The 26,749-nt window shown below is 35.8% G+C and overlaps 6 protein-coding genes across 10 annotated transcripts; 3 read left to right on the top strand and 3 right to left on the bottom strand.

The window, feature by feature from the left end:
• Positions 1–481: 481 nt before the first annotated feature.
• Positions 482–2,701, bottom strand: LOC18598003 (thylakoid lumen 15.0 kDa protein). The gene is made up of 6 exons (XM_018121473.2): positions 2,358–2,701; positions 2,056–2,159; positions 1,200–1,290; positions 987–1,055; positions 802–911; positions 482–696 (listed from the first exon to the last, which is right to left on the bottom strand). Exons 1-6 carry the CDS (start codon positions 2,563–2,565, stop codon positions 604–606), a joined length of 675 nt encoding a protein of 224 aa, XP_017976962.2. The 5' UTR covers positions 2,566–2,701; the 3' UTR covers positions 482–603.
• A 1,053-nt stretch (positions 2,702–3,754) lies between these two features.
• Positions 3,755–5,556, bottom strand: LOC18598002 (actin T1-like protein). The gene is made up of 3 exons (XM_018121475.2): positions 5,343–5,556; positions 4,198–4,276; positions 3,755–4,071 (listed from the first exon to the last, which is right to left on the bottom strand). Exons 1-3 carry the CDS (start codon positions 5,492–5,494, stop codon positions 4,003–4,005), a joined length of 300 nt encoding a protein of 99 aa, XP_017976964.1. The 5' UTR covers positions 5,495–5,556; the 3' UTR covers positions 3,755–4,002.
• Positions 5,557–5,708: 152 nt separating this feature from the next.
• Positions 5,709–7,801, top strand: TAF8 (TBP-associated factor 8). Its single transcript, XM_018121472.2, has one exon. It carries the CDS (start codon positions 6,358–6,360, stop codon positions 7,477–7,479), a length of 1,122 nt encoding a protein of 373 aa, XP_017976961.2. The 5' UTR covers positions 5,709–6,357; the 3' UTR covers positions 7,480–7,801.
• Positions 7,802–10,144: 2,343 nt separating this feature from the next.
• On the bottom strand, positions 10,145–12,101 carry LOC18597998 (membrane magnesium transporter-like protein). Its single transcript, XM_007027328.3, has 4 exons — positions 11,932–12,101; positions 11,793–11,845; positions 11,592–11,692; positions 10,145–10,484 (listed from the first exon to the last, which is right to left on the bottom strand). The coding sequence occupies exons 1-4, from the start codon at positions 12,002–12,004 to the stop codon at positions 10,391–10,393; spliced, it is 321 nt and encodes a 106-aa protein (XP_007027390.2). The 5' UTR covers positions 12,005–12,101; the 3' UTR covers positions 10,145–10,390.
• Positions 12,102–12,725: 624 nt separating this feature from the next.
• Positions 12,726–19,259, top strand: LOC18597997 (phosphoglycerate kinase, cytosolic-like). Of its 3 annotated transcripts, XM_088806966.1 has the most exons (15): positions 12,726–13,030; positions 13,108–13,154; positions 13,612–13,882; positions 14,211–14,554; positions 14,644–14,929; positions 15,474–15,541; positions 16,211–16,462; positions 16,781–16,856; positions 17,065–17,141; positions 17,212–17,261; positions 17,383–17,467; positions 17,595–17,693; positions 18,076–18,145; positions 18,233–18,427; positions 18,583–19,259. In XM_088806966.1, the coding sequence occupies exons 1-14, from the start codon at positions 12,889–12,891 to the stop codon at positions 18,307–18,309; spliced, it is 1,944 nt and encodes a 647-aa protein (XP_088663092.1). In that variant the 5' UTR covers positions 12,726–12,888; the 3' UTR covers positions 18,310–18,427; positions 18,583–19,259. The 3 variants fall into 3 exon arrangements, with proteins under 3 accessions (XP_088663092.1, XP_017977868.2, XP_017977867.2); XM_018122379.2 differs by having other exon boundaries at positions 12,727–13,030; positions 18,076–18,427; positions 18,631–19,259; XM_018122378.2 differs by having other exon boundaries at positions 12,727–13,030; positions 18,076–18,427.
• Positions 19,260–19,918: 659 nt separating this feature from the next.
• TKI1 (TSL-kinase interacting protein 1) lies at positions 19,919–26,543 on the top strand. Of its 3 annotated transcripts, none has more exons than XM_018122067.2 (14): positions 19,919–20,097; positions 21,429–21,622; positions 21,748–21,830; positions 21,905–21,952; positions 22,060–22,169; positions 22,603–22,687; positions 22,789–23,068; positions 23,392–23,523; positions 23,626–23,783; positions 23,884–24,122; positions 24,211–24,583; positions 25,105–25,521; positions 25,615–25,743; positions 25,942–26,543. In XM_018122067.2, exons 2-14 carry the CDS (start codon positions 21,496–21,498, stop codon positions 26,164–26,166), a joined length of 2,406 nt encoding a protein of 801 aa, XP_017977556.2. In that variant the 5' UTR covers positions 19,919–20,097; positions 21,429–21,495; the 3' UTR covers positions 26,167–26,543. The 3 variants fall into 3 exon arrangements, with proteins under 3 accessions (XP_017977556.2, XP_007027386.3, XP_007027385.3); XM_007027324.3 differs by having other exon boundaries at positions 19,921–20,097; positions 23,701–23,783; positions 25,603–25,743; XM_007027323.3 differs by having other exon boundaries at positions 19,922–20,097; positions 25,603–25,743.
• The last annotated feature ends 206 nt before the right edge of the window (positions 26,544–26,749 follow it).

The raw sequence follows: 26,749 nt of genomic DNA, 5'->3' as shown, positions 1-26,749 counted from the left end.
ATAGTAACCACATTTCGATCAAGTGCTTCAAGGAGATTTGTTAGATCAGAAATGCACGTCTTCTTTGTTAAATACTGGTTCATAGTGCAGATATGAATACAATAGCTGACCATGAACCTGTGATAGTTGTTTTAAGCTGTCCAATCTTTAATGGCTAAAAAGGATACAATGGAGGTCTCTCATCTTATTCATATGCACTCTTTGTTTTGGGTATGAAACTGTGACAGTATGGAACCCATCTACAAGGCGAGCTCCTCACCACAGCCGCACCTACAGGAAGAGTACGTTTTATGCTAGTTGCGATGTTGGAGATAGGTATTGTAAAAATACCTGATCATGAAAATGTGTCTTCCTCTAACCCTGTTGTCTGATAGTGTTTGCCAAATTTGTATGCTACTCAAATCTGTAGCATTGTTTCTTTTGTTCAATCCAGAAACAACATTACATGATTCTGTGGAAACAATAGGTATTGACTATCATCTGAAGAACAAGTAAAATCTTATTCCTTCACCACTTTGTTACTAATATTACATAATATACCTTCCTACCTATACAACTCTTGTCAGAATTGGAATAAATCTTGCTTCTAGTACCGATATAGTGTTATTTTACCTCGGAGCAATTATTTGGCCCCACAGGTTCTCTTAAGCAATTGGATATTGCCAAGACAGCAGCCTCAATAGATGCATCTTCTCCCTGTTTCAGCAAAAATGACTTAAATTACTTTGTTGAATGATAAAATATTGCATAAACTAAACACCTAGTAAACAGTGGTTTATCAATGTAACAGGTACACTTTACCTTCTCTTTCCAATAAAACATGTTCCCATATTTCCCAGCCAAACGGCTCCAAAAGCTTCGTGGAATGTCTAAATCAACAGAAGCCCCAACATTGAAATTTAATATATTGCCTGGTCAGAGATCATAATTAGAAAATATTCATATCAGATCAGAATTTAAAGACAAAGGCAGGACAAATCCTTTACCAAAGGTGGGATCAGCAACAAAAACAATAGTTCTATCATCTACTTGCCAAAAGTCTTTGATTGCCAACCCTGTAGCAATTTTAGAAGTTAAGTGATTTAGGACTTTGGTAACAGCGTTGAGAATTAAATCAAATACAAATAAACATAAATTTTAAAGAAAAAAGTTAATAAAAAAAGCAACAAGATCAATAACATAGTAAAAATAAATCATACCTGGTGTGTCAGGGTAATTTTGTGCTAGAACTCTCAATTTAAAGCCGGTATCCTTTTCAATGTTACCGATCTCCTCAGCAAGTCTTTTCTCCTGGGATTAACAGTGCAAGTTAATAATAGTCTTTTGTTTGTAAAAGGGGGCATTACTTATCCATTAATCATCCTTTGTGTGCAACACTCATAATACAGAAGCATCACTCAATGAGTCGAAAGTTGAGGATCCTTCATGTATTGTGGTTTTTAGCTGAGATAGGTTAAGGCTACATACAGAGAGCACCTCTACAGCAAGGGATTTGGTTCCATGGCAAGACTACAACTTGTTAATCAGAAAATGAAGTAAAAGATGCTAAATCCAAAAATTCAAGTCATTCAAGGGGTTAAGAACTTTAGACAAGAAATAAATGTTCTACAATGTTGAACATATTATTCTATTTAAAACTCCATGGCTCCATCCTCAATAAGCATATAGACATAAAACAATAAAGTATCCAGAAATGAGGAAAACATGCTTAAAATGCTCTTCCCACCCCCTTTGAAGTACCTTAGTGAAAGTTAAGAACATGAGAATTAAAACTAGATAGGAATGAAGGTCAACAGCACAAAATAAAGGCATCAATTTGATAAAGTCTTAGTCATTGAGAACGTAATGTAATCAATCAATACAATCAAATTCCTTCATTGAGAAGTGAGAACCTAGATGTAATCAATCAATAAAAATTACTCTTAAATACCTCATGGAAATACTAATAATCAAACTAATATTGTTCATTTTGAAGGACAAGCAAGAGAAAAGGACAAGATCATCAAACAATGCATATATGCCTTGAAAAGATAAGGATATTGAAAGAAACCAAACCTGGCCATCAGAGAGGAAGCCAGCTACATCAATCACAGAAGTGAACTCTTTAGGAAGTAATTCTGGCTTGTCAACCCCAACTTTTGCCTCCGCAAACCCAATCCCTACAAGATTTGGCTCATGAAAGCGCTTGATTTTGCAAATATAATAAAAAAAACAACTGAAGACCCAAAATCCAGTTGATAATGAAACTTAAATAAAATAAACATCTAGGTAATTCTAAAGTTATCAAAGTATTGCTAAGAACTTGATATACCACTGAAAACAGTCAAGCACCATCCATTGCAGGTTAATGGACTTGCCTGGTAGAGATAAACTAAGAGCAAGAGCACCAGAAAAAATCCAGTTCAAGGACTTGGCTCTAAAATCTGGGACCCAGTTGCGGGGAGTGCTTGAGTTTAAGCTAGGAGTAACTGGCAGAGAGAGACGAGAAGATGCTCTGATGGGCACTGAATAAGTAGGAATTGAGGTGATTCTAAAGGATGGAGATGGATATTGCAGAAAGGCCATGGCCTTTTTCGGTTTCTGGGACCGTAAACTGAAAGTGAAGTGAAACTCTTTTCAGGATAGGCATAGGATTAACGGCCTTTGTATTGCCCTTGGCAAAGGGTGTGTGCAAGTGGTCGGGTACGTGTCATGCTTATAAACTCTCTTCTTTATTTATTTTTTTCTTCCTTTAACATTGAACTGTGGAATGAAGATACCCAAACTCTTGTTTCACGAGTTCATCCAACTTACACGGTACCCGACAATTTCGGTTCATCTTGGAGGCTTAGACAACCTCTAGTGTCGAAGTGGCACTTTTTTCATTTGGGTAAGGTAACAAGATCATCCCATGGATATAGTCTTGTGAATCGCATTTATGATCTATATACTTTCTTTCACTTCGTATTGGTTTCCCCAGGTCATCAAAAAGCGAATGCTTGTATCATAAAAGACACCATTCCTTTCTCAGGAACATGTGGTCGGAGATCCAAGAATCAAATTCCAGGTCAACAACCTCGGAGGAACCTGCATTGATAGATGACATAGCATATATTTGTATTTTTGTTTGTTTGTTTGGAGTTTTCTTTTTTCTTTTTTATTTTTTTGGTACCGCACCCTCCTCTTTAGAAGGGTTGTCAAGGCATTAACAACATTGAAAGCAATAAGACATAAAACCTTGGCAAAATAGAGGAAGAAATCGTGCTTTCTCAGTTGTGCTAATCATGGAATTATCAGTTTCTTGACAACTTTCAGAAAGCTGGCTGCAGCACAGTTAAGGCAAAAATATTTATCAAAATGAAGATCAGTAAGGATTTGACTCCTTTTTGAGTTCAACAGCAATCCATTGAAATTTAATTTAGCTACTCGTTAGAAGGGCAAAACAGGGGAGTGACATCTAAACAATATTGACCCAAATGCCAATAACCCATTTACTAGCTCAATCTAATATGTTTGAGACAAAAAGGCTTAAACAGGGGAAGCACGGGTCATCCTATTAACCAAACTTGCCTAGCAGTAACTTGAGCATTTGAACACAAGTCAATTGCTCACCGACCACTACCCACTTACCCAAGGAAGCGCACAAGTCTATTAACTTACTAAACCTAGCATTCAACAACAATCTCCCCTCTCCTGTTTCCATTTCTCATGAGCCATCAAACAACAATAACTAATCATTCACCCTACTCCATAGAAAAATTTCAACATCACCGACTTAGCACATTAGAGAAAGGTATATTTCACTCAACAGCATCATGAGAAACATTTGGAAAAAGATAACAAAAGATCCTGCTGTTACTTGAAAGACTTCAAATCCACCGAAATGAGAGAGGGAGGAGTGAAGGCAGCATAATGGATTGGGAAGAAGGGATGAAACCATAAAGAAACACCAACTTTTCAACAGGGTACAATCCTCTTTGCCCAAACTACTTATCAAAGAGCATGCCTACACAAACAAAAAAACTAAGGGAAGTAGACAGGCCAATTGAAATAATACGAGTCCCTGTGATCCTTGTCCATGTACTCGTTCCACTGAAAAGACAAAAAAGTGAAGGTTTCATGAGAACATTTTATCTCCACTTTGTGTAAGGCATCTAAAAGGACTGTGTATAATACGTTTTGAGAAAGGTTATCCATAAGCAATATCAAACAACAAACCTTAAATTTGTATGGTTGCTTCTTTGCCATTGCTTTCTTCCAATGGTATTGCTCAAATAACATTGCTTTGTCATGCCAACTGCAAATTCACATATTCAAAATTATTAAAGAAAAAGAAAAACCTGAACCTGCAATATTGAGGGTCAAGAGGAAAGTACAAATGCAGGCTAGAATAGTAGGATGCAGAATCTGGCAACAATGCATAAAAGAAGCAGCAGAACACTAAGCTGAATGGGCTTAGTTAGATACCTTTTAACTCCTCTGTTTTTCAAACATGCATGCATTTCACTCATATAAATACAATGATTGAGAGACCTATAGATCTCTGTAGACAGATTAAAATCTCAAATATTCATGTTGGCCAAACCTAGCAAGTATATAGCATATTACACTAAAACATTTTGCATCCATATAAGCATGTTTGATGAAACGATTCTGGTGTAGCTAATAAGTTACAAGTAAATGAAATATGACTCGCACCTGCCATGAAGTAGACCACAGTTAATGAGGCAAAATCCATGCATATTACTGAGTATGAGAAGCTAAGGAGGAGTCTAATTCCAGCACTCCAGAAAGGAATTTGAAGAAAAACCCTCAACAAACCAAACTTGTATAATTCAAGTTGGTCAGGAAAAAAGCTATAAATTCCAAAAGAAAGAGAAATTGCACAAAGCCAACTTGCTAAAGCCGCCGGCAAAAAAGCAATAGGAGCTTTTATACACTAAAATTCGTTCATTTGACCCCTGCTCAAAATCTGGGAAATTGAGACTCTCAGGAGGGAAGAAATGCTACAATCAAACTATGCCGACCAAACCAGACTATAAGCTTAATGGAAACAATGAATTATCTATCGTGTACTGTGAATATAGAAACTCAAAATCTCAACTTTACATAATTGAAATTTAAAAAAAAAAATCATGATGCCCATAAATTTCAGCCCTCTTTCATTACCTTCAACTGCAACCAAAATCACTTGGGGAAATCAAAACATAAAAATCGACGACTGAAGATAAAATTCTCCAAAAATATAATATCAATAATAAAATTCAGCTGAAACAATATACATATATATATATATATATATATATATATATATATATATATATATATATTATATAAAGAGAAAAGGGTTGAACAAAAATTACTTGAATTGGTTAGAGAGCTGCCACATGTAAGGGTTGAACCAAGTGAGAGCGGAGAAAGCAGCTGACCCGATCCATATATTCACGAACCGATCCGGACTCGCATGAGGCACTCCCGGGTCCCCTCTATATGCATTCCCGAAGTACTTCTCCATTTCCAAACCCTCTGTGTTTCTTCAGCGCCCTTGCAACTACAAGCCAAGCTCTTATCTTTACAAGAAAAAGGAAAAGATTTTTAAAAGGAAAATATAATTTTGGGCTGGCCTGCTAGGCCCAAATAGAAAGCGAGTAGTAAGTAATCGATACTCGACAGAGGGACGCCTCGGATCTTTTAGCTTTTATTCGTTTACTAAAGGTCTATAAATAAACCCAAAAAACCTTTCACTGCATCGACCCCTCACTCACCTCTTTCGAATTTTGGTTTTTGTTTGATCCGCTCCTTTTTTAGGGTCTGACAAGGTTTTTTTTTTCTCTTTTTTCAATTTCTCAAATTTCGCTCATTTTCCCTCCATTTCCCTTGACCTCTTTTTTGGGAAACTCTTAAAACCTCTAGAAACAGTTAACGTCTTTCTTAGGGTTTTGTTTTGGGTTGGGTGCGCTTTAAAATTTGGCTCCGTTTCTTTGGTTTCAGCTGAGGTTGTTCTTTTTCCCAGTTGATTTGAACTTGGATGGCTGGTAAGGCTTCAAATTCTGTTCTTTATCCACAATTTTGATTTTTTTTTCTTCTTGTTGTAGAAATAGATGTTTAGACCTTTTTCTAGGGTTTTTCGGAATCGACTGTAATTCTTCGTTTTTATTTGCTTCCTGAGAAAATATAGAAAGAAAAAAATTTTGGGTTTTGTTTGGTTCTTGGTGTTTCTTTTTAGAAAACAAACCTTTCCAATTAACAAGATAGAGGGTAATGGCTAGGTTTTTTTTTTTCCTATGAGTAATTAGTAGGAGATTAATGGGGTGAAAGAAAAGATAATGTCAGAATTTTGGGGAAAATAACTGTAAAATTTGATATGAGGTTTTGAACATGAGCCATGGAGGTGTGGAGAGTACAAGAGATACAAGAGAGAGTGAAGGCCAGCGTAGCTTGCCATTGGGAAGACCAAAAGCTGATGACTTTGGAAGAGCGGTTTCAAAGATTTCAGTGGCACAGATATGCGAGTGTGTTGGTTATCAGGGATTCAAAGAGTCTGCTTTGGAGGCTCTTGCTGACATTGCTATTCGATACCTCTGTGACTTAGGAAAAACTTCTAGTTTTCATGCTAATCTGGCTGGTAGGACAGAATGCAATATGTTTGATATAACTCAGAGTTTAGAAGAATTGGGAGCTTCGTATGGGTTTTCGGGTGCTTCGGAGATTGGGCATTGTCTTGCAGGCTCTGGTGCAGTGAGGGAAATAATTCAGTTTGTGGGTTCAAAAGAGGAAATCCCGTTTGCTCAGCCAGTGCCTCAGTTTCCAGTTGTTAGGAATAGGAAGCTGATTCCCAGTTTTGAGCATATGAATGAAACCCCACCTGGAAAGCATATCCCAGCATGGTTGCCAGCTTTCCCCGATCCTCACACGTATATTCATACACCTATGTGGAATGAGAGGGCATCGGATCCCCGTGCTGATAAGATTGAGCAAGCAAGGCAGCGGAGAAAGGCTGAGAGGGCTTTGCTGAGTTTGCAACAGAGACTGGTGTGTAATGGTTCTACTGAAACTTCAGCTTCCTTGGTGGTGGATGCTAAAAAGGAAACTATACAAGAAGCTGGAAATAATGCTTTTCTTGCTGCCCCACTGCAACCTGGGGAGAAAGATGTTGCACGAGTTGTTTTGCCAGCTAAGCTTTCTGATGAAGTGAGCAAGGACAATCATGTTTCTCTGCTAGAGGCATTTGCTCCTGCCATTGAAGCAATGAAAGGTGGGCCATCTGGTGAATTAGATGGTGAAAAGATGCTCCTTCCTGAAAGGAGGCCTGCTGTTCACTTCAAGTTCAGAACTGGCAAGAAAATCTTGGGTGAGTCGCTAGATTTGAGCTTGCAGAAGAAAGGTGAGAGGAGCACAACATTCTTTTTACGAGATGAGGAGAGGGATGATAAGAAGAGGAGAGCTGAGTTTATTCTCAGACAAACTACGGAATACCCAATGGAGCTTAACCAGTCTTAAAGTGTATTTTAGGTTGTCTTTCTTGAAATCTGATAAATTTTTTTTAGTAATCAATTGTTTCAGTGGGCTGTGGATGCTTAATCTTAGGGTCACACTATTGCTCTTGCATGGATATTATGGAATCACACTGTTGAGAGTCCCACTCTAACAGAGATTAGAGGTATGGGAGCAATTGTTTTTGACATCACTAGCTCTAGTCTCAAGTAATTCTTTGAGAATGAGGTTCTTCACTTTCTCTGCCATCTTTGTTGTACTGAATACTGATACACTGACTTCTATATTGGATTATGAACTGGAAATTTTCTGTCAATGGTTTCAAGAACTTGTTCTTTTTTTTTTTTTTTTTTTTTTGCTGACATGTAGTAAATTGCATCCATTTACAATATCATCATTGCAACTTGAATTAATTTATGTCTTAATAAACTCTTTTGATGGGAAATAATTATGTTCTCAATGTTGCTAAAAGAGTTCCAGCTGATCGCTCCATTGTAGGCTGTAGGAAACTAGTTTTTAGAAATTTGCTTTATAACAAAAGAAAGGCATGAGAGAGATGGAGAGAGAAGCCAAATTAAGTCTATGAAGATTGAGTTGAATCTATTGATGCTGTGACAGAGAGGTGACATTGATACATGTTTCTACAAACATGCCTTTGCATCCGCGTACTTATCTGCTATTGTTTATAAGGAAGGATTGATTGTATGTTTAGATTTAGAAGATGACAACGTACAGTGACTGTACTTTGGTTATCTAATTTATTTTGAACGAATGAAGCATAGAGCTATACCAATGCAACACCTCTAGAAGAGACTGTTTAGCACCTACAAAATGATATCCTTAGATTACCAGTGTGATTACATGACTTCTATGCTTTTATGATAATATTTTTTCAAGTTCAGTTGCTTCACAGGGTATGACTAAAGCACCCTTTTGATTGAAGCCATACTCTTCTTCTGCCGCGTCGAGTAACTTCATAAATGGTGGATATGTGAGATAGCTAAGTGAAACAAAGAATTTCTTGGGCTCACCATTTTTGAGTTCAACAATTTCTTGGGCTTACCATTTTTGAGTACAACAACTGAGAAATGCCCCCTTGTCAAAGGTCTTGAATTTTCTATCCTTCTTGTACTTCTGTCACCCTGGGTTTGCCACCAAAAAATGGAGAGGAAAATGTTCTTCAACTGCTTCATTGCACTCTTAGCTGTGAACCTGAAGCTGTAGGTTCTCTGATTCATTTTAGCCATATCCATGTGCACTGAGCTTGTCTCCCTCTTCCTTATGGATGTTTCTTGTTTGGATTTTTGTTGTCTGTAATGTGAACATCTGTTGGGTATAAATAGGGAAAGCGTTCATCTTGGCAATTATTGGTTTTTTTAATGCATGTGGTCATCCTCTCACCCCTACCTAGCTAATTGTGGGGTTAAGAGGATTTTCTGATTGAGGCTGTGGGAAAGAATTTATTGGCACATTTTGTGCTTCCAGGATTTACTCGTGTGATGATGATAATTACATTTATAAGCTTCATTATTTTTATGGTTTCATGTGTTCTAACAGAAATGCTTATCATTTTAGTTATTGTAGCCCATAAAACTTGCAGATGTTCAAGCAGCATTGCATTCTCATGCAGAAAAACTTTTGACTTAATCAAAATGTTATTTGCAACTCTTATCCAAGCTTTGGCATTTATGCATGGAGTGGCCAGCCAACTTGAACCCACTCTCTGGCGCCACTGTCTATCCAAAACTTTATTGTTGCGTCAGATGATATGTTTGCACTCTGCAGCTTTGTTTGATGAGTCTACCGAATGTTATGCAAATATTGCCACGTCTGTTTGTTTAGTACTCATTCGCATCCAGACAACAGAGAGTGTGGCGGTAAAGGGGAAAAGGACTACAGATGGGAGCTGTCTAATTTTGGATTGTGGAAGAAAATTGTTGTACCGTATCATAATGTTGGAGTTATCAGAATCCTGGACAAGATATACCTCAAATGTGCATGCACGTATAAATTTGTCCACGATGGTACATGCATCTGCCAAAGGACGTTTTTCTTGCATAGTTGTACTCTTAGCTGGTCAATTTATGCAAGGTAAATGCCCCTCCAAATATCCGTCCTCTTATATTATTCTAGTTACTAGTTCGGGCTATGATATGTCTGCAGAAATCACTTGTCAGGTTTTAGCCTCGACAAGACCAAGGATGAAGTCAAGGTGGAGTTTCAGGATTAAAACTGCCCCGGCTAAATCTTGCCATGTACCTAAATTGGCATCTCAAAAATCCTTTCTGGGTTTTCCCCACTTCTTCAAGTGCATTTTTTCCGTCAGTACTACTCAAACTAAGACAGTTTCTTTATGCAAATTTCAAGATCATCGAAAATGCATATAGCTAGGGGAATTTTGCTAAGAAAATGCCTGCAACAGTGGAGGGCGCACAAAAAATATTCGGAGATGCTTCTGCTTGTAACAGAGACCATCAAGCACTTAAGCTTCCCATCTTCTGTTAATATCTGATATGGAAAATTACTCAAGACTACATTCTTTTTAAGGCCAAATTCAAAATCACTTCCTATGTAAGGCAGCTTTAAACTAAACCCTTGGGTATGATTGGAAATTTCAAATTTTTGCTCCGTACCAAACATGAAACAGGTTAGAACTACAGACAAAAGAAAATTAAGAAGAGGAATGTCTTGAATTGCCAGCCTGTATGGCAATAATTTGAAATCACTAACGTTCAGCCGATCAGGCAAAATAATATAAAAGCAAGCAAGAAGGCCAAAAATAAGTGTTGATTTGAAAAATCACTAACACCTCAGAAAAAAAAACCTACAATGGAAGGCAGTACACCTGACACCTAGGCCCTCTACTTTTTTAATTCAACACTCCCTTTAATCAAAACACAATGAAGCTCCATCAATCTTAATGCTTCAGCTTCATATCAATTTCTAAAGGAAATGCTTTGGCTCTGTGATTGAAGATCATGAAGTCCAAGTTTGCTGATAAAGAAACAATCCTGCATTCCAGATTATACATCTTGATGTCAGTGACCCATATAATTTTCCTACAAACAACAAAGCTAGCACGGGTGATAGTAGTTATTCTACATTTTTCACTTTCCTACAAACTCATTGTGAGATCGAGGATGACAGATGAGAAGTTTAATTTGCACACTTTTCTAAAAAGCTTAATTACAGAAGAGCTACCAACATTGAAAAGAATGATCAGCCACAGCCAAGGTCAGGCGTGTATTTTAGGCTTTCTTATCCATTTTCAGCAATAGTTGGCAAGCACAGTAAAACAAAAATAGAAAAATACAAAAGCATTAATGGAAAGTTAAGTAGAAAGTATGCATGAGAGCATGAGGCTGAGAGTTTCATAAAAGCAGCTATCTTCTCTACCGATTAAAATGCAAAACAAGCACAGTAGTTTTTCATTACCATAGAAGTTTACAGTATTTAAATAGAATGAAAAGTCAAAACCACTTAGGACAGATTCTTAGTGATGTAAAGATATAGCTGAATGTGGATTTCCTGGAAGAGAATGTTGTCTGAAATTTCTTCGAGGGATAATAAGCAAAGATTAAACACACTAAGACATTCAAAGGCGTATCTGTCCATGTAGAAATTGGCAAGATGCAAGTCCTTGATTACCAACTACAATTCAACTCAAGTCACTAGGTACAAATGCTAGATCATGCACTCAAAATCGATAAAGGTAATTTACCTAATACTTTCACACCAACATATGGAGGCTAAAAACTAGCCTGTTTCAACTAAACAAATGACAAAAGATGGCCAGGGCAAGATCATGATTCCTAAGACATCAATAGCATTTTCAGTTTTGTGTTCCAAAACTAATAAGAAAAATGCCCTGCATCTGATTTTAGTTCACCACAACTTCATTACCTCAAGACAATAGGTTCACAGCCAACACTTTCCTTCGCCCAAGTTAACAAATTTAGGTGCCTTTTTCCCCCAAACTTATATGAATAAAAAAAGCATCAACATCAGATAATCTAATCTGAACCCTAATGCAAAATTAAGCCATTTAATTCAGAAATAACCACAATTTTATCTTTACAAAACAGTCAGAATTGGAGTAATATATAGTTTCCACATACCTATTCTCCTCGGAATCAGGATGTATCGAAAGAAACTTCCCAGGCACGGTTAGGGCAGCCCAAATACAGAAAACAAACCCTAGAAGCAACTCTAAAACGACCTGCTTATTCAGCGTCAATTTCTTTACTTTAGATTTTGCATAAAAAAGTACACAACTTTATCAACAGTATCAAATCCATTAAAAAAAATTTCAAACTTACATTCATAGGAGGACCTGAAAACTCCTCCTCCATAATCTTCAACAAACCCCTATCTGAAAAAACCAATCAAAAAAGAAAATTTAAAACTTTATCGATCAAATCAAATCGGAAAGGAGTAGAAAGTTGTTGGAATTTTTACACTGAATTGTGGAATAAGCTGCGTGGGAGAGGATTAGAACTCCAAAGACTCCGATTATAACGCCTAATCCCATCGTTGACGATCGGCTTTTCCTCGGTCGATTCACAAATCACGACCCAAAAGCCAAAAGAAAAGCTCAAATTTTTGTAATTTTCTGTCACTAAACTGGAAAGGGCACTAGTTAAAAACTTAAAACCACGATCCTTAAAACGACATCGTTTCTTTTCAATATTTGTGATATTTTTAAAAATAATATCTAAAAAATCCTAAAACTATTTAAAAATTTCAAATAAATTTTATATTTTTATTACATTTAATCCAATTTCATATTTTTATTTTTAATCAAACAAATTTTTATATTTTTATTTTCAATCAAATAAATTTTTATTACTAATAATTAACTTAACTAAAATATTATTTATCATTACTGATATATTAATATATCATAATTGATAATAAATTGATATATTAATTTATTACAATTAATAATAACTTAATATATTAATTTAATATAATAAAATGATCATATAAAATTTGTCACTCTCTACATAAATTTCATATTAGTAACATGTGAATATAAATTAATAAATAATATTTTAATTAATAAAAATTAATTAATCATTAATAATAAAAATTTATTTAATTTAAAATAAAAATATAATAATTTGATAGAATATAATAAAAAATAAAGATATATTTAACTTTTTTTAATAATATAAGAGTTTATTTGAGTATTATATCTTATTTTTATTTCTTTACCTAAACGCAGCGTTTCATGAGCTCCTCTTATCTACGGCGTTGGTTGCTGAGAAAGTGCAGTGGACGGGAACAATTAGTCCAGAATTTGCAACTCCAGAGCAGAGCTGTTTTTGATTGAATTTCATTGCAGATTTTGTACTTTATTTTTAGCTTTTTCTGTTTTAATGTTTAACTCCTTTACTTATTAGCAGAGAGGAAATGAGTCAACTTTTGAATATACTCCAGGAAACTCTTCTATTAAACAAATTAAGTTTCCACAACTATCCTAGGAAAGGAAGGCAGTTGCTTCAACATGGGTCATGCTCTTATCCCATAAAGAGTATTCAATTACCTTTGCAAGGTATGAATTTTGAGATTAATGGCTCAAAAAAAAATTTTTTTTTTTGCATCGTTTTCTCAAAGTTGCTTTCTTTGCAGGTGGTTTGGAGGTTGTGACTCATGTTAAAAGTTCTCATAAGGAGAAGGTACCTTCATTTTCTGACTGCCCTTTTTTGGAGTTAACATTTTCTAGGACTTAAATAATTATGGATAAGCATTGGTAATTACCAACAACAAATATTAGCATATTTGGAGTTTAAGACAATGTAAGCTAATGCATTTTAACCCTGTGTAGAATATGAAGATTACTCATAGAAACCTGAAATGTCTTTTGAATCTTTGATCATCTGGATAAATTCTTAAAGCCCTTTGGAACATTAACAACGTTATGTATAAATGCTAAAAGAAATCACATTTGAGAATGTAGGTTCATTGAATTCATTCTAATGTCGTATGGCCCGTTATTATATTTATAGCTGTACTTGTATGCCCTTTTGGCAAAAGTGGCTCGATATGATCAAATCATTAAGCTAGTGAAAAACATTTTCTTTTTGTAGGTTGGCTGTGAGTTTAATCTTCTCTCCCAATTGGATTTTTCCCTAGGCTTCTCTCTGTGATGGAGTAGAATTGGAGGCCTTGCCACATGTACAAACTCTTAGAGAATTTCCTCGAGAGGAGCTTTTTGCAAAAGTTGTTATGGTGAGATTTGATTCTACCATTTTCCTTGGGGAAAAGCTGGATTGGAGTTCTCAATCTGCGTTGAGAGCACTTTACACCATTAAGTTTTTACATGAATCTGGGGCCAAAGTGATTCTCGTGAGCGCATGGAGTACGAAAATCAACCCCAAACTTCTTTCTGCAGAAGTTGTTGCTGGTATTTTAAGCCATTCCATCTTTAAATTTAAGCTCTTGAAAATTTTGTTTTCTAATAAAAAGCTTTAATTGGTAAGGACTAGCAGTTTTTTTCCCTGGCAGTTAGAACCTGCTGTTTCTATAAAACATTGGGAATATTAGCATAGTGGAGGAGCAATGTGAACATGAAAGCACAAGACTTAAATAACATCGTCGCAAAGTTATGTACACCATAGATTCAGTCGTATAGATATTGGATAATGAGGCTTGATTCAATCCTTGTTCAGTCTTTAAACCATTAGTATGAGGAGTTGCTTTGTGGTTAATGTATTATTGTCTCTACATTCCAGATATCTTGTCATCAGTTCTGCGGTTAAAAGTTGCTGCTTTAAGATGTATTTCTTGCAACATGCCGTTGGAGAGGAAAGACCTGCAGAAAGCAGACATCCTTCTTCTAGAGAATCTTTCCAATTATAAAGAGGAAGCTGCCAACTGTTCAAAGTTTGCAGAACTTTTATCATCAGAAGTTGATATTTTTGTTAATGACTCATTTTTCCAGTCTCATAAAATTCTTGCATCAACAGTTGGTGTTGCTCGTTTTTGCTATGCCTCTATGGCTGGTTTTTCCTTTGACGAAAGCCTTTGTCAGCTAAAGAAGACCGCAACAACTAACAAGAAACCATATATTGCAATTGTATGGACTTTCTTTCTAGTTATTCTGTGACAATTATTTGTATTAATTTCTGTTCCTCACTTGTTAGTGCTTCCTATCACTTGCTACAGATTGGAGGAGGCAATCTCAACAACAAGGCAGCTGCTTTACAATTTTTAGCATCTAGATGTGATGCATTGGTCTTCGTTGGACTAATGTCCTTTCAAATAATACATGCTTTGGGACACTCTGTTCCAACTAATCTGGTGGAACTTGAGGCACAAAAAGCAGCTTTGGACATTGTTCAGTTTGCACATAATAAAAATGTGCTCATATTGTATCCAAAAGATTTTTGGTGTGTGAATCAGCACCTTCCTAAGCAATTGGAAGTTCTTCCTGCTCAAGGAATTTTAGATGGTAAGATTGCTTTCAATTATGACATATATTGTCTTCTTTGTTTTTCCATTTTTTCATTTTGGGTGCTGTTTTCAGGGTAAAGTATGAATTCAATGACTTTTTTCATTTTTATTTTTTGTGAAAAAGTCATCTTTGTTCATCGAAATGTATACTTAGCGAGGATATTGAAATTATGCACCAATCCATTGGCTGGGTACAGTTTGAGATTCAGCATGCCTTAAAATGTGGTGGTCATAATTTTAAACCATCTGGCTGGGTTTTTGTGTCAATCGCCTTCGTATCTTTCATGTTTGCATTGGAACTGAAGGGTTTCTTATACGACATCGATGATCCATAAACCTTTTGCCAAAGTTTGTGTGGTAACTGATGCTTATCAATATGTTTGACTATTGGGAAGTAGATATATGGTATTAAGTTTAGTCTGTTTAAAATTTAAAAAAAAAAAAAGTTTTGTCTGTTTAAACTTTTAATTTTATAATAAAAATTCTCTAATTATAATACTTTCCCTGTTTTAAATTATTCATATGGTAACTTTTATGTTTAGGTTGGGTACCAGTTGATCTTGGACCTAGTTCATTGGATGAAATAAACTCTCTGGTTACAAATTCCAAGGTAAAGAGGAAATTGATTTCACGGTACCATAACATGACCTGTTACTTTTGGTTGAACAGAGATCTTCCTTCATTTGAAATTGTTGGCACTGGTTTTATTTTGAGGGTCTATTATATGAGCATGTGGGTGAGAAAATTATTGATTTTTAGCATTCCACACATAAAACTTTTATTACTTTGAAAATTTTAGGACACATTGGTATAATTTAGCTTTACGTGGCTATAACATGCTACATGATCTGGCAGACAAAATCATTAACTTTATATTCCAGATTATAAGCTCCAAAGTATGATGAATGGAATATTTGACAACTTTAATTTAATATTCATTTCTATTGTGATTATTAATATGTTTATTAACCAATCAAAATTCTTGTTTAATTGATTTAACATTTTATAATGTAAATGAGTATGTATGAAGAAGTTACCAATACCTATAATTTTGAAAAAAAAAAATCTATATTTTAAGTGTCTATCATTTTTGTCCTATGGAAATGAGTATGTATGAAGAAATTACCAATACCTATAATTTTGAAAAAAAAAATCTATATTTTATATGTCTGTATCATTTTTGTGCTATGGATTTCCTTTATAGTGTAACTGTTTAATTAGCTCAATGTTGTTTCTGGTGTTATCATGCTCTGACTTACCTGATGAATTTGCTTTACAGAAAATTATATGGATTGGTCCAGTAAAATTTAGGTCTTCCAGTCCATATACAGGAGGAACTTCTAAATTGGCTCAGATGCTTTACAAACAGTGTCAATGTGAATGTGAGATAACGATTGTTGGGAGTACAGCATGTGAAGTAATCAAAAATGAATCAAGCTCTGTATCTTCTTTTAACATGCTGGAAAACGCTTCAGCTGTTTGGGAGTTTCTCAAAGGACAAAAGCTGCCTGGGGTCATGGCCTTAGATAGAGTATACCGACTTCTATGTTCAGTTTTTACTTCACCATTGTGCCTTATAGTTATGTAAAGTACATATTTCAGATTTTTGCATCATGTCCAAGGCTAATGCTTATAGTTTTCACTTGAAGGCCCTTAGACAAATGTGCTTGACATTAATAATGAAATAGCAAAGGTAGCATCAATGCAATTTTTTGTATCTTTCAGGGGCTGGTGCATTATCTAGTCTTGCATAAAAATGCTATAAAGGAATTGGTTTATTGGTTCTAGTTTCAGAAAACAAAATGTTACAAATTTAGGGATTTCTGCTTAAAATGAATGCTCTGTGCAGGCATATCCATTCGAGATTGACTGGAATGTTGCCTATTGTGATCCATCCCGACCTTTGGTTGTTGATATTGGGAGCGGTACTCTTCTCCTACCAGTTGCCTACAGTTTCCTTAAACAAGTTGTTCCAATTACATAGCAATGTCCCAAAAGAAAAACAAAATCAGATAATGCTTTTCTGAGGGGCCAGAAAGCAATGAACTTATCTATATTTGTTTACTATTTTGGACAATATGTTGTCAAATTCTTCTTTATAATTGATTTGTGCATCTGATATGTCAATGACAGGTAATGGACTCTTTATCATGGGAATGACCAGAAAGAGGAAGGATCTGAATTTTCTTGGTTTGGAGATTAATGGAAAGGTTTTCCTTTTACCTCTCTGATGGTATGTCTTAAATATTATACTATTTCTAATACTTATAAACTTTTCAGCTTGTAAAACGTTGTCTGGATTCTGTTCATCAATCTGGCATCACAAATGGGTAAGGGCTCTTGCAATTAGTACCAAAAAGATGTATATGACAAAGACTAACTGAATTATTATAGTATCAATTTTACCTGACTTGTATATTATTACCATGTTGCTTTCGTCATCTGTGTTAGGTACTTTATTGAAACAAATGCAACATCAACATTCCGTTCCATTGTTTCCAGTTACCCTGGAGAATTGGTTCTTCTCTCGATAGAGGTTGACAATTATGTTTAACCAGTTCAAATTTTGATATTCTCATCTTTTATAGCAATGTGGAATAAGCTTCCTTCCCCTTCTTTGTGCCAATAAACAGTATTTAAGCAGGATTTTTTATGTCATGTAGTGCCCAAATCCGGATTTTAACAAACCAGAACATAGGTGGAGAATGATGCAAAGGTCATTAATTGAAGCTGTGGCAGATCTTCTTGCTTCTAAGGGGAAGGTAACATAGTTTTGTTGAAGCACATGAACTCTTAAGGTTTCATCTTGTCTCTCACTAGTTCTAATATTCCTTAATTTCTATGTTGAAATTGGAATCTGGAACAAGATTAAATCAGAACATTATTGAACAAATCCTATTTGCAGATGTGGCCATCTTGTTTCCACAATTTGGCTGTGTTTTCCTTTTGGGTTCTTTAGGCCATTGCTGATTACCGCATCAGTGATGGTAGCTATATCTTATTTCTTGGTGAATGGAACAGCTGAAATTGCAATTATTGGTACTCTATAATCAAGCAACAAGAAATGCAGCTAATGAAAGGCCCTCCTCTGTCTAAGTTAGGCAAGGATGATATTTATATATGTTTACTGGCTATTTTCCTCAGGTCTTTTTGCAATCTGATGTTGAAGCAGTTGCTATGAGACTGAAAGACGAGTTTTTGAAATATGGAAAGGGTAAATTTCATGTAATGCATGATCGTTACGACCTAGTAATTAATGGAAATACATGGCTCAAGGAGAACCCATTTGGAATTCATTCAGACTGGGAGCAACATGTCATAGATCGTGGAGCTCCTATGTACAGATTAATGCTCTCCAAAGCAACGGGTCTTGAATAAGTTGTTGGAATTTGCTGGTTCTGAAAAGTTGGCCGTAGCTGGGATACCCTCATATTGCTTGAAGATCATTTGTAGAGAAACTAGATTTCAGTGCAGCCATGGTCTACCTTTCTTGGAGGTAAGTCTCAGCCATGTTTCATCTTATTGTTAATCCTTAGGGAGATCCTGAGTTATTGTGTTATGCCATTCTAGAGAAGGGTAACTCATTAATTCTCCTACTTTCATGGTTTAATCAAGTTATTACTAACGCACTGAGTAATTGATATGAATCAGATGAACATGAGCTACATGCTACAACTTTCATGAAATTTTCTTTGCCAGACACTGGAAGTGACTGCAATATGCATGATTGCTTGGATATCTGTGAGGAAATGCATGACAAGCAACCTTGCCAAAGCAGGGAATTGAACTCAGATGTTGGGCACTTGGCAGCATCATGCGTATGGCAGTAGAGACAACATATTGCCAAGAATGGTTACCTTGACAGAGTCTACATAAGGCAAAAGTTAGCAGCCTTTAAGATAGAGGTGGAGAGCTATCAGTTCTTAAGAAAAAGGAACAGCAGTTTGTATTTTCCTTTTCTTTTGTGAAATTCCATTATCAAACCCTTCCTGAATCTGTAGCTTAGAAAAATTTAAACATGAAGGCATCTATTCATCCCCTTGCGACATGATGATTTGATCAACTTTTTTCCTTGGATTGTGACCAAAAGAAAGAAGCTTTTTTCCTTGGATTGCTGTGGTCACACAAATTCAAGTTGCAGTCAAAAGCAAAAGAGAGTTCATCATTAGAGCCCCTCAGTCAGAAGGTAGCAGCATTATTTCATTTGAGTTGGGTGTCTTGGATTTAACCTGGAGGGTTTCTTTCTTTGTGGTATTGTCTCCCCCAAAAAAAGGCAGAAATTAGATAATAAACAATCAAAAGCACTTTTCCAATGGGAGGAATATGAAGTGGCAACTGGCAAAAGCATTTCTGTCTCGGATGCTCACATTCACATGCAACTTGGTACATTTAATTATACCCAATAATCTCCTTCCCATCTTTAATTTTTGTGGTCCTTGTTTTTGGTTTAAGCATTGATGTACCTTCTGGCATGGAATAACTTTCCTTCAACAAGGTATTGGGTTAAATAATTTTGACATTTCAACTAACAAAAAAAAAGAATAATTCCAACCAAGAAAGTATTAAATTAAATGGTCAAATTTGAATGAAAAGATTAGAAAAATAAACAAAGTAAATCGGTCAATAATAAAGTCGGTCCATTTTATTCTGCCACCCACTTCTCATGTTACATTCGTACCCCTTTCATTTGATTAAATTTTGCTTTAATTAATAATACCAATAATAAATTATTTATTTAATGTCATATAATAATAATAAATTTTTCATTTTGCTTCTGGCATGTGACGTGCCCTGTCTTTATTGGATGTATGATATTTCTGATTTTTAATTATATAATTAAAAAAAGAATGGGAAAATAATATTCCACTTTTACCTTCTTACGTCAAGAAAAGAAAATTTAGGTCAGTCCATTTTAATTTCCTTCCCAATACTCATTTATTAGTGTTTTTTTTTTTTTTACTCTTTCATCTTTCAAATTACCAAATAAACTTTTTTTTTTCTTTTCTTCAAAGTAAAAAGAAAAAAATTAAAGAAAAATTCTTTCTATTTTTTTTTCTATCTCACTAGCCGTAAACGTCTGTCGGAAGATTTTCCGGTTTCTATAGCTTTTTCTTCTTTGTTCGAAATCTGAGCTCTTTCGATTCCTCCCAATCTTTTTTTTTTCAGGTAGTTTTAGGCTTCAATTCATTTTCTTTCCTTTTTTTTTTTGGTGGTATGTGATTAAGCTTTTGCCGATCAACTTTTACCGTAGTTGGTAACCCTAGCTTTTGTTTGGCTGTCGAGAAAATTTAAATTATTGTATGTTCTTATATGGTTTTTCTCTTTTCTGTTTAATATATTTTGATGTGGAAGAATGAAATTGAATTTGGTCAATTAGTCGTGCAGTTGACTTTAGTTTTATTTTTGCTCTTTGGGATCTCATGCAAATTGAAACAAATTAAGCTTCAAATTTGATGCTTTTAGCTTTCTCGCATTTCGTAGCAACTAGAGAAAGGTGTTTTTTCATTTTGGCCTTTTGGTTAAATTTTGCATATTCTTTAAAGCTGTATTGCTTCCTCCTTCTTGTTAAATTTGATTGTCGACTGGACCTATTCGGAGGGAGAATTTGTTCGTGTTAGGGTTTGTTAGTATAAGGAAATTCAAATGTAATCAGGATAAATAATGTGTGGTTAAGAAGATTTTTTGGTTTGGTATGTCATTCTTATTTGCTTCTAACATTAAGATTGATTGTCTGATAAATTTGACTGCTTTTTTTAGTTTTATTGTTGTTGAATTTAAATTAATATTGTTGTGCATTTAGTTTGTTTTTGAAGAAGTGAAATTACCAAGAAATTGATGAAGAAGAAAAGATGAATAATCGTATGCTTTATTTATTCATTAAACCCTTTTCCTATGTAAGTCACATTGGAGGATACCAGGGGTGCTTAGTGTTCATTTAGTTGCAAGCTTCAAGTTCTTGTTTCAAACTGTTTATGATCCTAAATCAAGAAATATTTAAGACTTAAAATATGATGATTTGATTATGCCAATATACCACTGCAAACAAAAGGAGATTGTAGTCAAATCTGTATCAGCATGTATTGTTTCCTTCACTGTACTTGTTAATTAAGTTGTTTTTAGCATTCACCAAAAGGAAAACATTGTTTAATGTTTTGGTTGATGTGAAGATTTACAGCATAATATGAGACAATGGGAAGCTGATCTTGTGAAAACTGTAAGCTACATAGTGTTGATAGGCTCTATGCAGTTTGGCCATGAAATTCATGATCCTATCTTCCAATAAGAATCACTTGTATTTGTTGAGAGTGAAATAGAGGAAGCATCTTATTTTAATTGTTTTCTTTAGGAAGGGCGATATTTGTGCATAAGCATACTTTTATGCATGCTTGTGAGCTTGTTTAATGTTTATTATGATTATATATTGGCTTGCATTCCTTTCTATTTTACCTTTCTCATTTTTCTATATGATTTAAACTTATTTTCTTTGTGACAAATAGGGCTACCTTTGATTTTATACAAATTTAAAGAGGCATGAGGCTTTAGTTTTCATGTGATGCCGCCAACATGCAGACAGAGTCACAGGTCTCATTAGCCTCTGAGGCACATTGTCATCAAGAGCATATTCCTATTCAGATAGGAGATCCTTGTGTAGCCTCATCCACCCCGAATAATGCTGTGCCAGAGCAACCTGGTATGTGATTGCACTTGTAATTCTCCATATAATTAGTTTAGGTGTTTCAGTCCATACACCATCTCCATCTATGGGAAATAGTGGTTGTGCCTTTAATTATTGTATTAATTGAATGTCTATTGTAGCTAAAAAGCCAACTCGACAATGGGCTGCTTGGACACGTCAAGAGGAAGAGAGTTTCTTCACTGCATTACGACAAGTTGGGAAGGCATGTCACTCTTACATGTGCTTTGGCTTTAAACTTTTTCCTCTATAATATTTCCTGACATATGCTAATTGCAGAATTTTGAGAAGATTACATGTCGTGTGCAAAGTAAAAACAAGGATCAGGTGATTTGCTACTAGATTTGCTTCTGATTGTTTCATTATTGATTTATGTCAGACTCCCTGCCCTTGTCAATGTTTTCATTTGTCTTTTTCTTTTTGAAAATTTGCAGGTCAGGCATTATTACTATCGCCTTGTGAGGCGCATGAACAAGCTTCTTGGTCCAGGGTTGTGTCTGGATGCCAAAAACTCTAAAGATACTAATGCTGCAATGCTTCGCTGGTAAGTCTGGAAATAATTGCCTTTTCTTTTAAAACTCATTTGGATAAGTTCATTTATATTATATGGAGGATGCATTATTACAGGACTGTTAACTAATTTAAGTTTTAAGTCAATCCAGAGGCATGATTAAGAGCAGATTTATTCAGCTGAGAAAGGCATTTTGAATGAAATAGGTAGCCTACCAGCAAGTGGTAGATGCCCTTTGAATATTAGGTGTATAACCATGTTGGCTTTTCAATTCCTATTTATTTAAGGGCATATGGATCAAGCCTCTCAGTTATTTGCCCCATTGTAAAACATGAGGGTTAGAATCTTAATTAAGGATTTTTTTTTTTTATGGTATCATGCTCTAACAATGGTATAATAGCAGAGCCAGAGACTTGACCTATTATATTTTTTGTTTTTATATGAAACTGCATGACTTCTTTTACAGGTGGTCTCTATTGGAAAAGTATAGCTGCAGAGCCTCAAAACTTCATCTGAAACCTCGAAGATTTAAAATTTTTGTAGAAGCTTTGGTTAGTAAATAGAATCTCATATCTTGCTTGTTTGCTTTCCTTTCCATGGAACAAGACATTTATGCTTTGTGCTGGACTGACTGATCTGTTTACCAATGAAGGAGCATCAACTCTTGAAAGACCGGAAGAAGAATGTAAGAAAACGACCCTCTCAAGGGGAGAATAGTTCACCTACATCTCCTAGCACTGTCACAAATCAGAGTAGGGCTTCAGGACATGATGCTCGTACAGTAAAGCTGGTTCTTGTAGACAGTCAAAACATCCAAAAATTAGGACCTGGAAAAGGGTCATTTAAGCGTAATACAAATGTAGGTGTCAATCGTAGCAATAGCAAAGGGGAGTCAAACACCATGAAACCTGCGAGGCAACGACGGAAACCAGGTAATACTACCCACTCCCAATTGATAATAAACTACTTCCCTAAATTCTTGTGGCACAAAAAGGTTTTCCAGATTCTTATTTACTCTTATGTATTGCGGTTGTGATGTTATAGATGTTGAGCCATTCTACTAAACATCTTGTTGATGTCATGGCTGATGGTTTACCTAATAGCAACCTTCATTTTACAGTCTTCATTGTTGTTCTTGCTTTATATTATTAATCCCTAAAGTTTTAAGGCATAGTATGGGCATTTTCACACTTCAATGTTCTTGTTTTCCATCCAAAATTAAGCTGAACATGTACTGCTATGCAATTCTGGGCAGGTTCCTCATCAGCTGCATATAAAAAATGGGAGAAGGCTGCAATTGCTGGGGTTTCTTTGGTCGCTGATGCTGCTGAGCATTTGGAGAGAACTACTACTGATAAAGAAGCTGAACATGACCAAGATACATCAGGTGACATTAAACTTAATCAATTTATCAATTATTTCTATGGAAGGAATTGAAATTACTATGAACATGGGAGAATTCCTGAACACCAAATTTTTTCAACTCCAGTTCCAGGGCATAAGATTCTTGACCCAGTTGAAACTAATCAACCTCCTTTGCCTGTTTTCTCTCAAAATCCTTTAGTTGAGAGCAACATACATTCTGCTGGGAAACTTAAGCTTCAACTGTTTCCAATTGATGACAGTACTAGAAGAGCTTTGGAAATGGTGAGCGCCCAAAGGAAATTATGTTGATGATTTTGATGTAGCATCAAGTGTTACCAGTTGGGCAGTCTTAAGGAAATAATCCGTCTTCATCTCTTGTCAGGATAAACACAATCCACATTTGGAACTCACTCTTAGTACTCGAAAGAAGATATCATCAGTATTGGAGCATCTGACTCGAAAATGGGGCAACTCAAGTGTAGCATCAGGAGAGCTAATGCTTTTCCCTTATGGTGTTCAGAGAGAAAACCTAATGGGTTATCAGAGATGGACTCAAGCATCCATTGTCAGTGCAGCAGATGTATATGCAATGATTGGAAGCCCCCAAGTATTTCGTCTAAGGTACATTTCCTATATATTTTTGGCTACAGTGCTATTCTATGTGTTAGATTTTTAAACGCAGTTGCTGATTTTATAAGCTCTTTTGAAGGTACGGTTGGTTTTCAGATGCTGAAGTTGGATCTTTGACGTGGCAAGCACCTGTTTCCTCCTACATTCCAAGTGAGCATAATGTGAATGTTAAGGGTAGGAACGGCTGTATTGCGGAAGAAGTACAAGTATCTGCACTATCTACCAGTGATCAGTCTAAGAAACTTGATGATCCTTGCAATAATCAGCCAACATTACGGAAAGAAAATCATGCCCTTCAACCTCCTTTAACCAATTTTCCCAGTGAAATAAGTAGATTCCTTTGTGCTGGTCCTAAAGATAATCTTGGGGATTCCCCTATTCCTGTTAGACATGCATCAGCAGATAGAAGTGAGACTTGCAATGTTGCTATCTTGGGACAGTTGGAAGATGTGGTTAGTGTCCACTCCTTTCTTGAAGATTTTGAATCTGTTCAACTTTTCCTGCTGGCAGCTATGATTTAAAATTTTCCAACTTGCTCTAGCCCAGAGCTCTGTCTTTTGTGCTTATTGTTCTAATTCTGGTAGCCGTAGATTAAACTTATCAATCAATTTTATTCATTATCTTCAACTTCACAAAATATCTGCTCCAAATGACTGACTGGTTAGCTGCTAGAGCAAGCATTTCTTTGAATTTTACTGTCAGTGTCAAAGATCCAATGTCTCCACTTATAACCTGTTGGACACTTACACATTTTCCTTGTGGATGTTGCTGGGCTTCCCTGTTCAATCAAAAAGTCAGATTTCAAGCGACACTACATTTTTTTTGACTGCCCACTGGGACTAATTTGGTTTATTGCATGTCTTTTAAAGAAAAGCAGTGCCTACTTTTGACATCCAAGATCTATTAGCCATGAATGGTCTTCATATTGATCCCCCATGTGTTTCTGACTTTTTAATTTATTTTGTTTCCTTAGGATGATCAGAGATTGAACAATAATACTGCTGCATTATCTGCTGGAGAGTGGGCTGACAGTCTTACAAACATAAGTGTTGGAGATCTTCTTGCAGAAGTGCCTCATGACTTGGATGATAACTGTGTTGACCACCCTGTTGCTGAAAGCTCTCAATGTCTTCAGCAGATTCCGTTCAGCTGTGATTCATTTGACGCAGCTATTGCTGCTCATATATCTAGGCATCAAAACAAGATGGAAGTTCCATCGTTGGCATCCCATCCATCTTCTATCTGGGATGCTGAAGAAACATGCGATGCCTTCTCATTTTCGAAGAATCATATTCCTTGTGCAGATGTTCCTAGATTATCAAGTGCTGTTGCCGCAGCGTGCAAACAGATTGCAAGATCAAACTCAGCAGGATCTGGCACCCTTAATAAGGTATGTCTTACTTCCATTCAGGCAATTTGATTGTCTATGTGGAGGAATAGTAAACTGAAACTAGGTATAATGTCTTTTCAGCTGCTCCCACAGGAGTCACCTGATCTGGAGGAGCCAATGGAAAATTCTGCTTGTGAAGACCTTGTGGATGAATCTCCATCTGATCCACACATAATGGATACTACGGAAAAGGATTTCAATGGGCTTACTGACATTTACTGGGTATGTTAGCTTTTCAAAGCCTCTGATCGCATTAAGTTCGCTTTAGATTCTTGTCTCAAGGATGCCATCCTTCTTTACCTGCAAAGCAGGGTTATTTTTCTGAGGCATAATACTTTGGGCTTGCTTTGTTAATAAGGGTTTGTAAAGTCATAAATTGTTTGGACAACTGACTTATCTTTGTTGTTCTCCACATTGCAGCCTGACTCTTTAGGACCACTAGATCTTGATGTACCATCATGTAAGTATCATAACGAAGATTTGATTTTAGGTGATAGCCTTGGGGGTTTGAATCGTTTAATAGCCAGCAGTCTGGATGCATTTCAAAATTGCTCATTTTTCGGGTTGGACAAGAAAGAATCAACATCAACTGTGGGAGCTCGGGACACTGCATCCTCGGCTTTTAAGATCGGCAGTGAGGGTTGAAATCTTCATCGAGTTTGACTTAGAGAAGACACTAATTGAGAGTAAAAAGCTTTTGTTGTTGGAAACCTTTTGAGGGTGTGACTAACAAGGTTGTCTGACCCGAAAGTGTGAGAGACAGGGGTTGGTGCAAGCCAGGAAGAATTCTAGCTTTATTAGAGAATTCTCCCTGATGAACAAGCCTCGTCAACTTGTACAAAGCACTTCCTACACTCGTGGTCGCCAACGAACTTCATTTATATCTTTCTGTATACTTGTTTATAGTCTGATGATTAACTCTGCAACTATAATGTACGACACACAGCCTTTCTCTCTCTCTCTCTCTCTCTCTCTCTCTCTTTATATATATTTATATATATATATTTTCTTTTTATTTGACATTCTTAGTTTTTTTTATTTTTTTTTGGCATTGCTTTGGGATGATTTAGATATGCGTTCTTGAGAAGGGTCGGCCTTCCTGCTTTTTTCGTATTTCCATTGCGACATGGTAGAATTCCGCAGCATTGGAAAGTGGCAGTCACATCACTGAGGCTTCATTTTAACGACCTATAGCAACCAAACACAAGAACCAATTCAATAAACCTGT

Source organism: Theobroma cacao, chromosome 5 (assembly GCF_053813885.1).
Source record: "Theobroma cacao isolate CCN51 chromosome 5, ASM5381388v1, whole genome shotgun sequence".
NCBI classification, from domain to species: Eukaryota; Viridiplantae; Streptophyta; class Magnoliopsida; order Malvales; family Malvaceae; genus Theobroma; species Theobroma cacao.
This window is presented reverse-complemented; position numbering and strand designations above follow the sequence as displayed.

Coding starts and splice junctions, on each gene's coding strand:
- LOC18598003 (XM_018121473.2), bottom strand. CDS start 2,565: ATGGCCTTTCTGCAATATCCATCTCCATCCTTTAGAATCACCTCAATT. Junction 1,056..1,199: donor AAATTACCCTGACACACCAG/GTATGATTTATT, acceptor AAATTGCTACAG/GGTTGGCAATCAAAGACTTT. Junction 912..986: donor TGTTGCTGATCCCACCTTTG/GTAAAGGATTTG, acceptor ATCTCTGACCAG/GCAATATATTAAATTTCAAT.
- LOC18598002 (XM_018121475.2), bottom strand. CDS start 5,494: ATGGAGAAGTACTTCGGGAATGCATATAGAGGGGACCCGGGAGTGCCT. Junction 4,277..5,342: donor CAGCTCTCTAACCAATTCAA/GTAATTTTTGTT, acceptor GTGAATTTGCAG/TTGGCATGACAAAGCAATGT. Junction 4,072..4,197: donor AGCAACCATACAAATTTAAG/GTTTGTTGTTTG, acceptor TTGTCTTTTCAG/TGGAACGAGTACATGGACAA.
- TAF8 (XM_018121472.2), top strand. CDS start 6,358: ATGAGCCATGGAGGTGTGGAGAGTACAAGAGATACAAGAGAGAGTGAA.
- LOC18597998 (XM_007027328.3), bottom strand. CDS start 12,004: ATGGGATTAGGCGTTATAATCGGAGTCTTTGGAGTTCTAATCCTCTCC. Junction 11,846..11,931: donor AGCTTATTCCACAATTCAGT/GTAAAAATTCCA, acceptor TGGTTTTTTCAG/ATAGGGGTTTGTTGAAGATT. Junction 10,485..11,591: donor CCTGATTCCGAGGAGAATAG/GTATGTGGAAAC, acceptor TCTGGAATGCAG/GATTGTTTCTTTATCAGCAA.
- LOC18597997 (XM_018122379.2), top strand. CDS start 12,889: ATGAGTCAACTTTTGAATATACTCCAGGAAACTCTTCTATTAAACAAA. Junction 14,930..15,473: donor TGCTCAAGGAATTTTAGATG/GTAAGATTGCTT, acceptor TTTTATGTTTAG/GTTGGGTACCAGTTGATCTT. Junction 17,262..17,382: donor CAATCTGGCATCACAAATGG/GTAAGGGCTCTT, acceptor CATCTGTGTTAG/GTACTTTATTGAAACAAATG.
- TKI1 (XM_007027323.3), top strand. CDS start 21,496: ATGCAGACAGAGTCACAGGTCTCATTAGCCTCTGAGGCACATTGTCAT. Junction 21,623..21,747: donor TGCTGTGCCAGAGCAACCTG/GTATGTGATTGC, acceptor TGTCTATTGTAG/CTAAAAAGCCAACTCGACAA. Junction 22,170..22,602: donor AATGCTGCAATGCTTCGCTG/GTAAGTCTGGAA, acceptor CTTCTTTTACAG/GTGGTCTCTATTGGAAAAGT.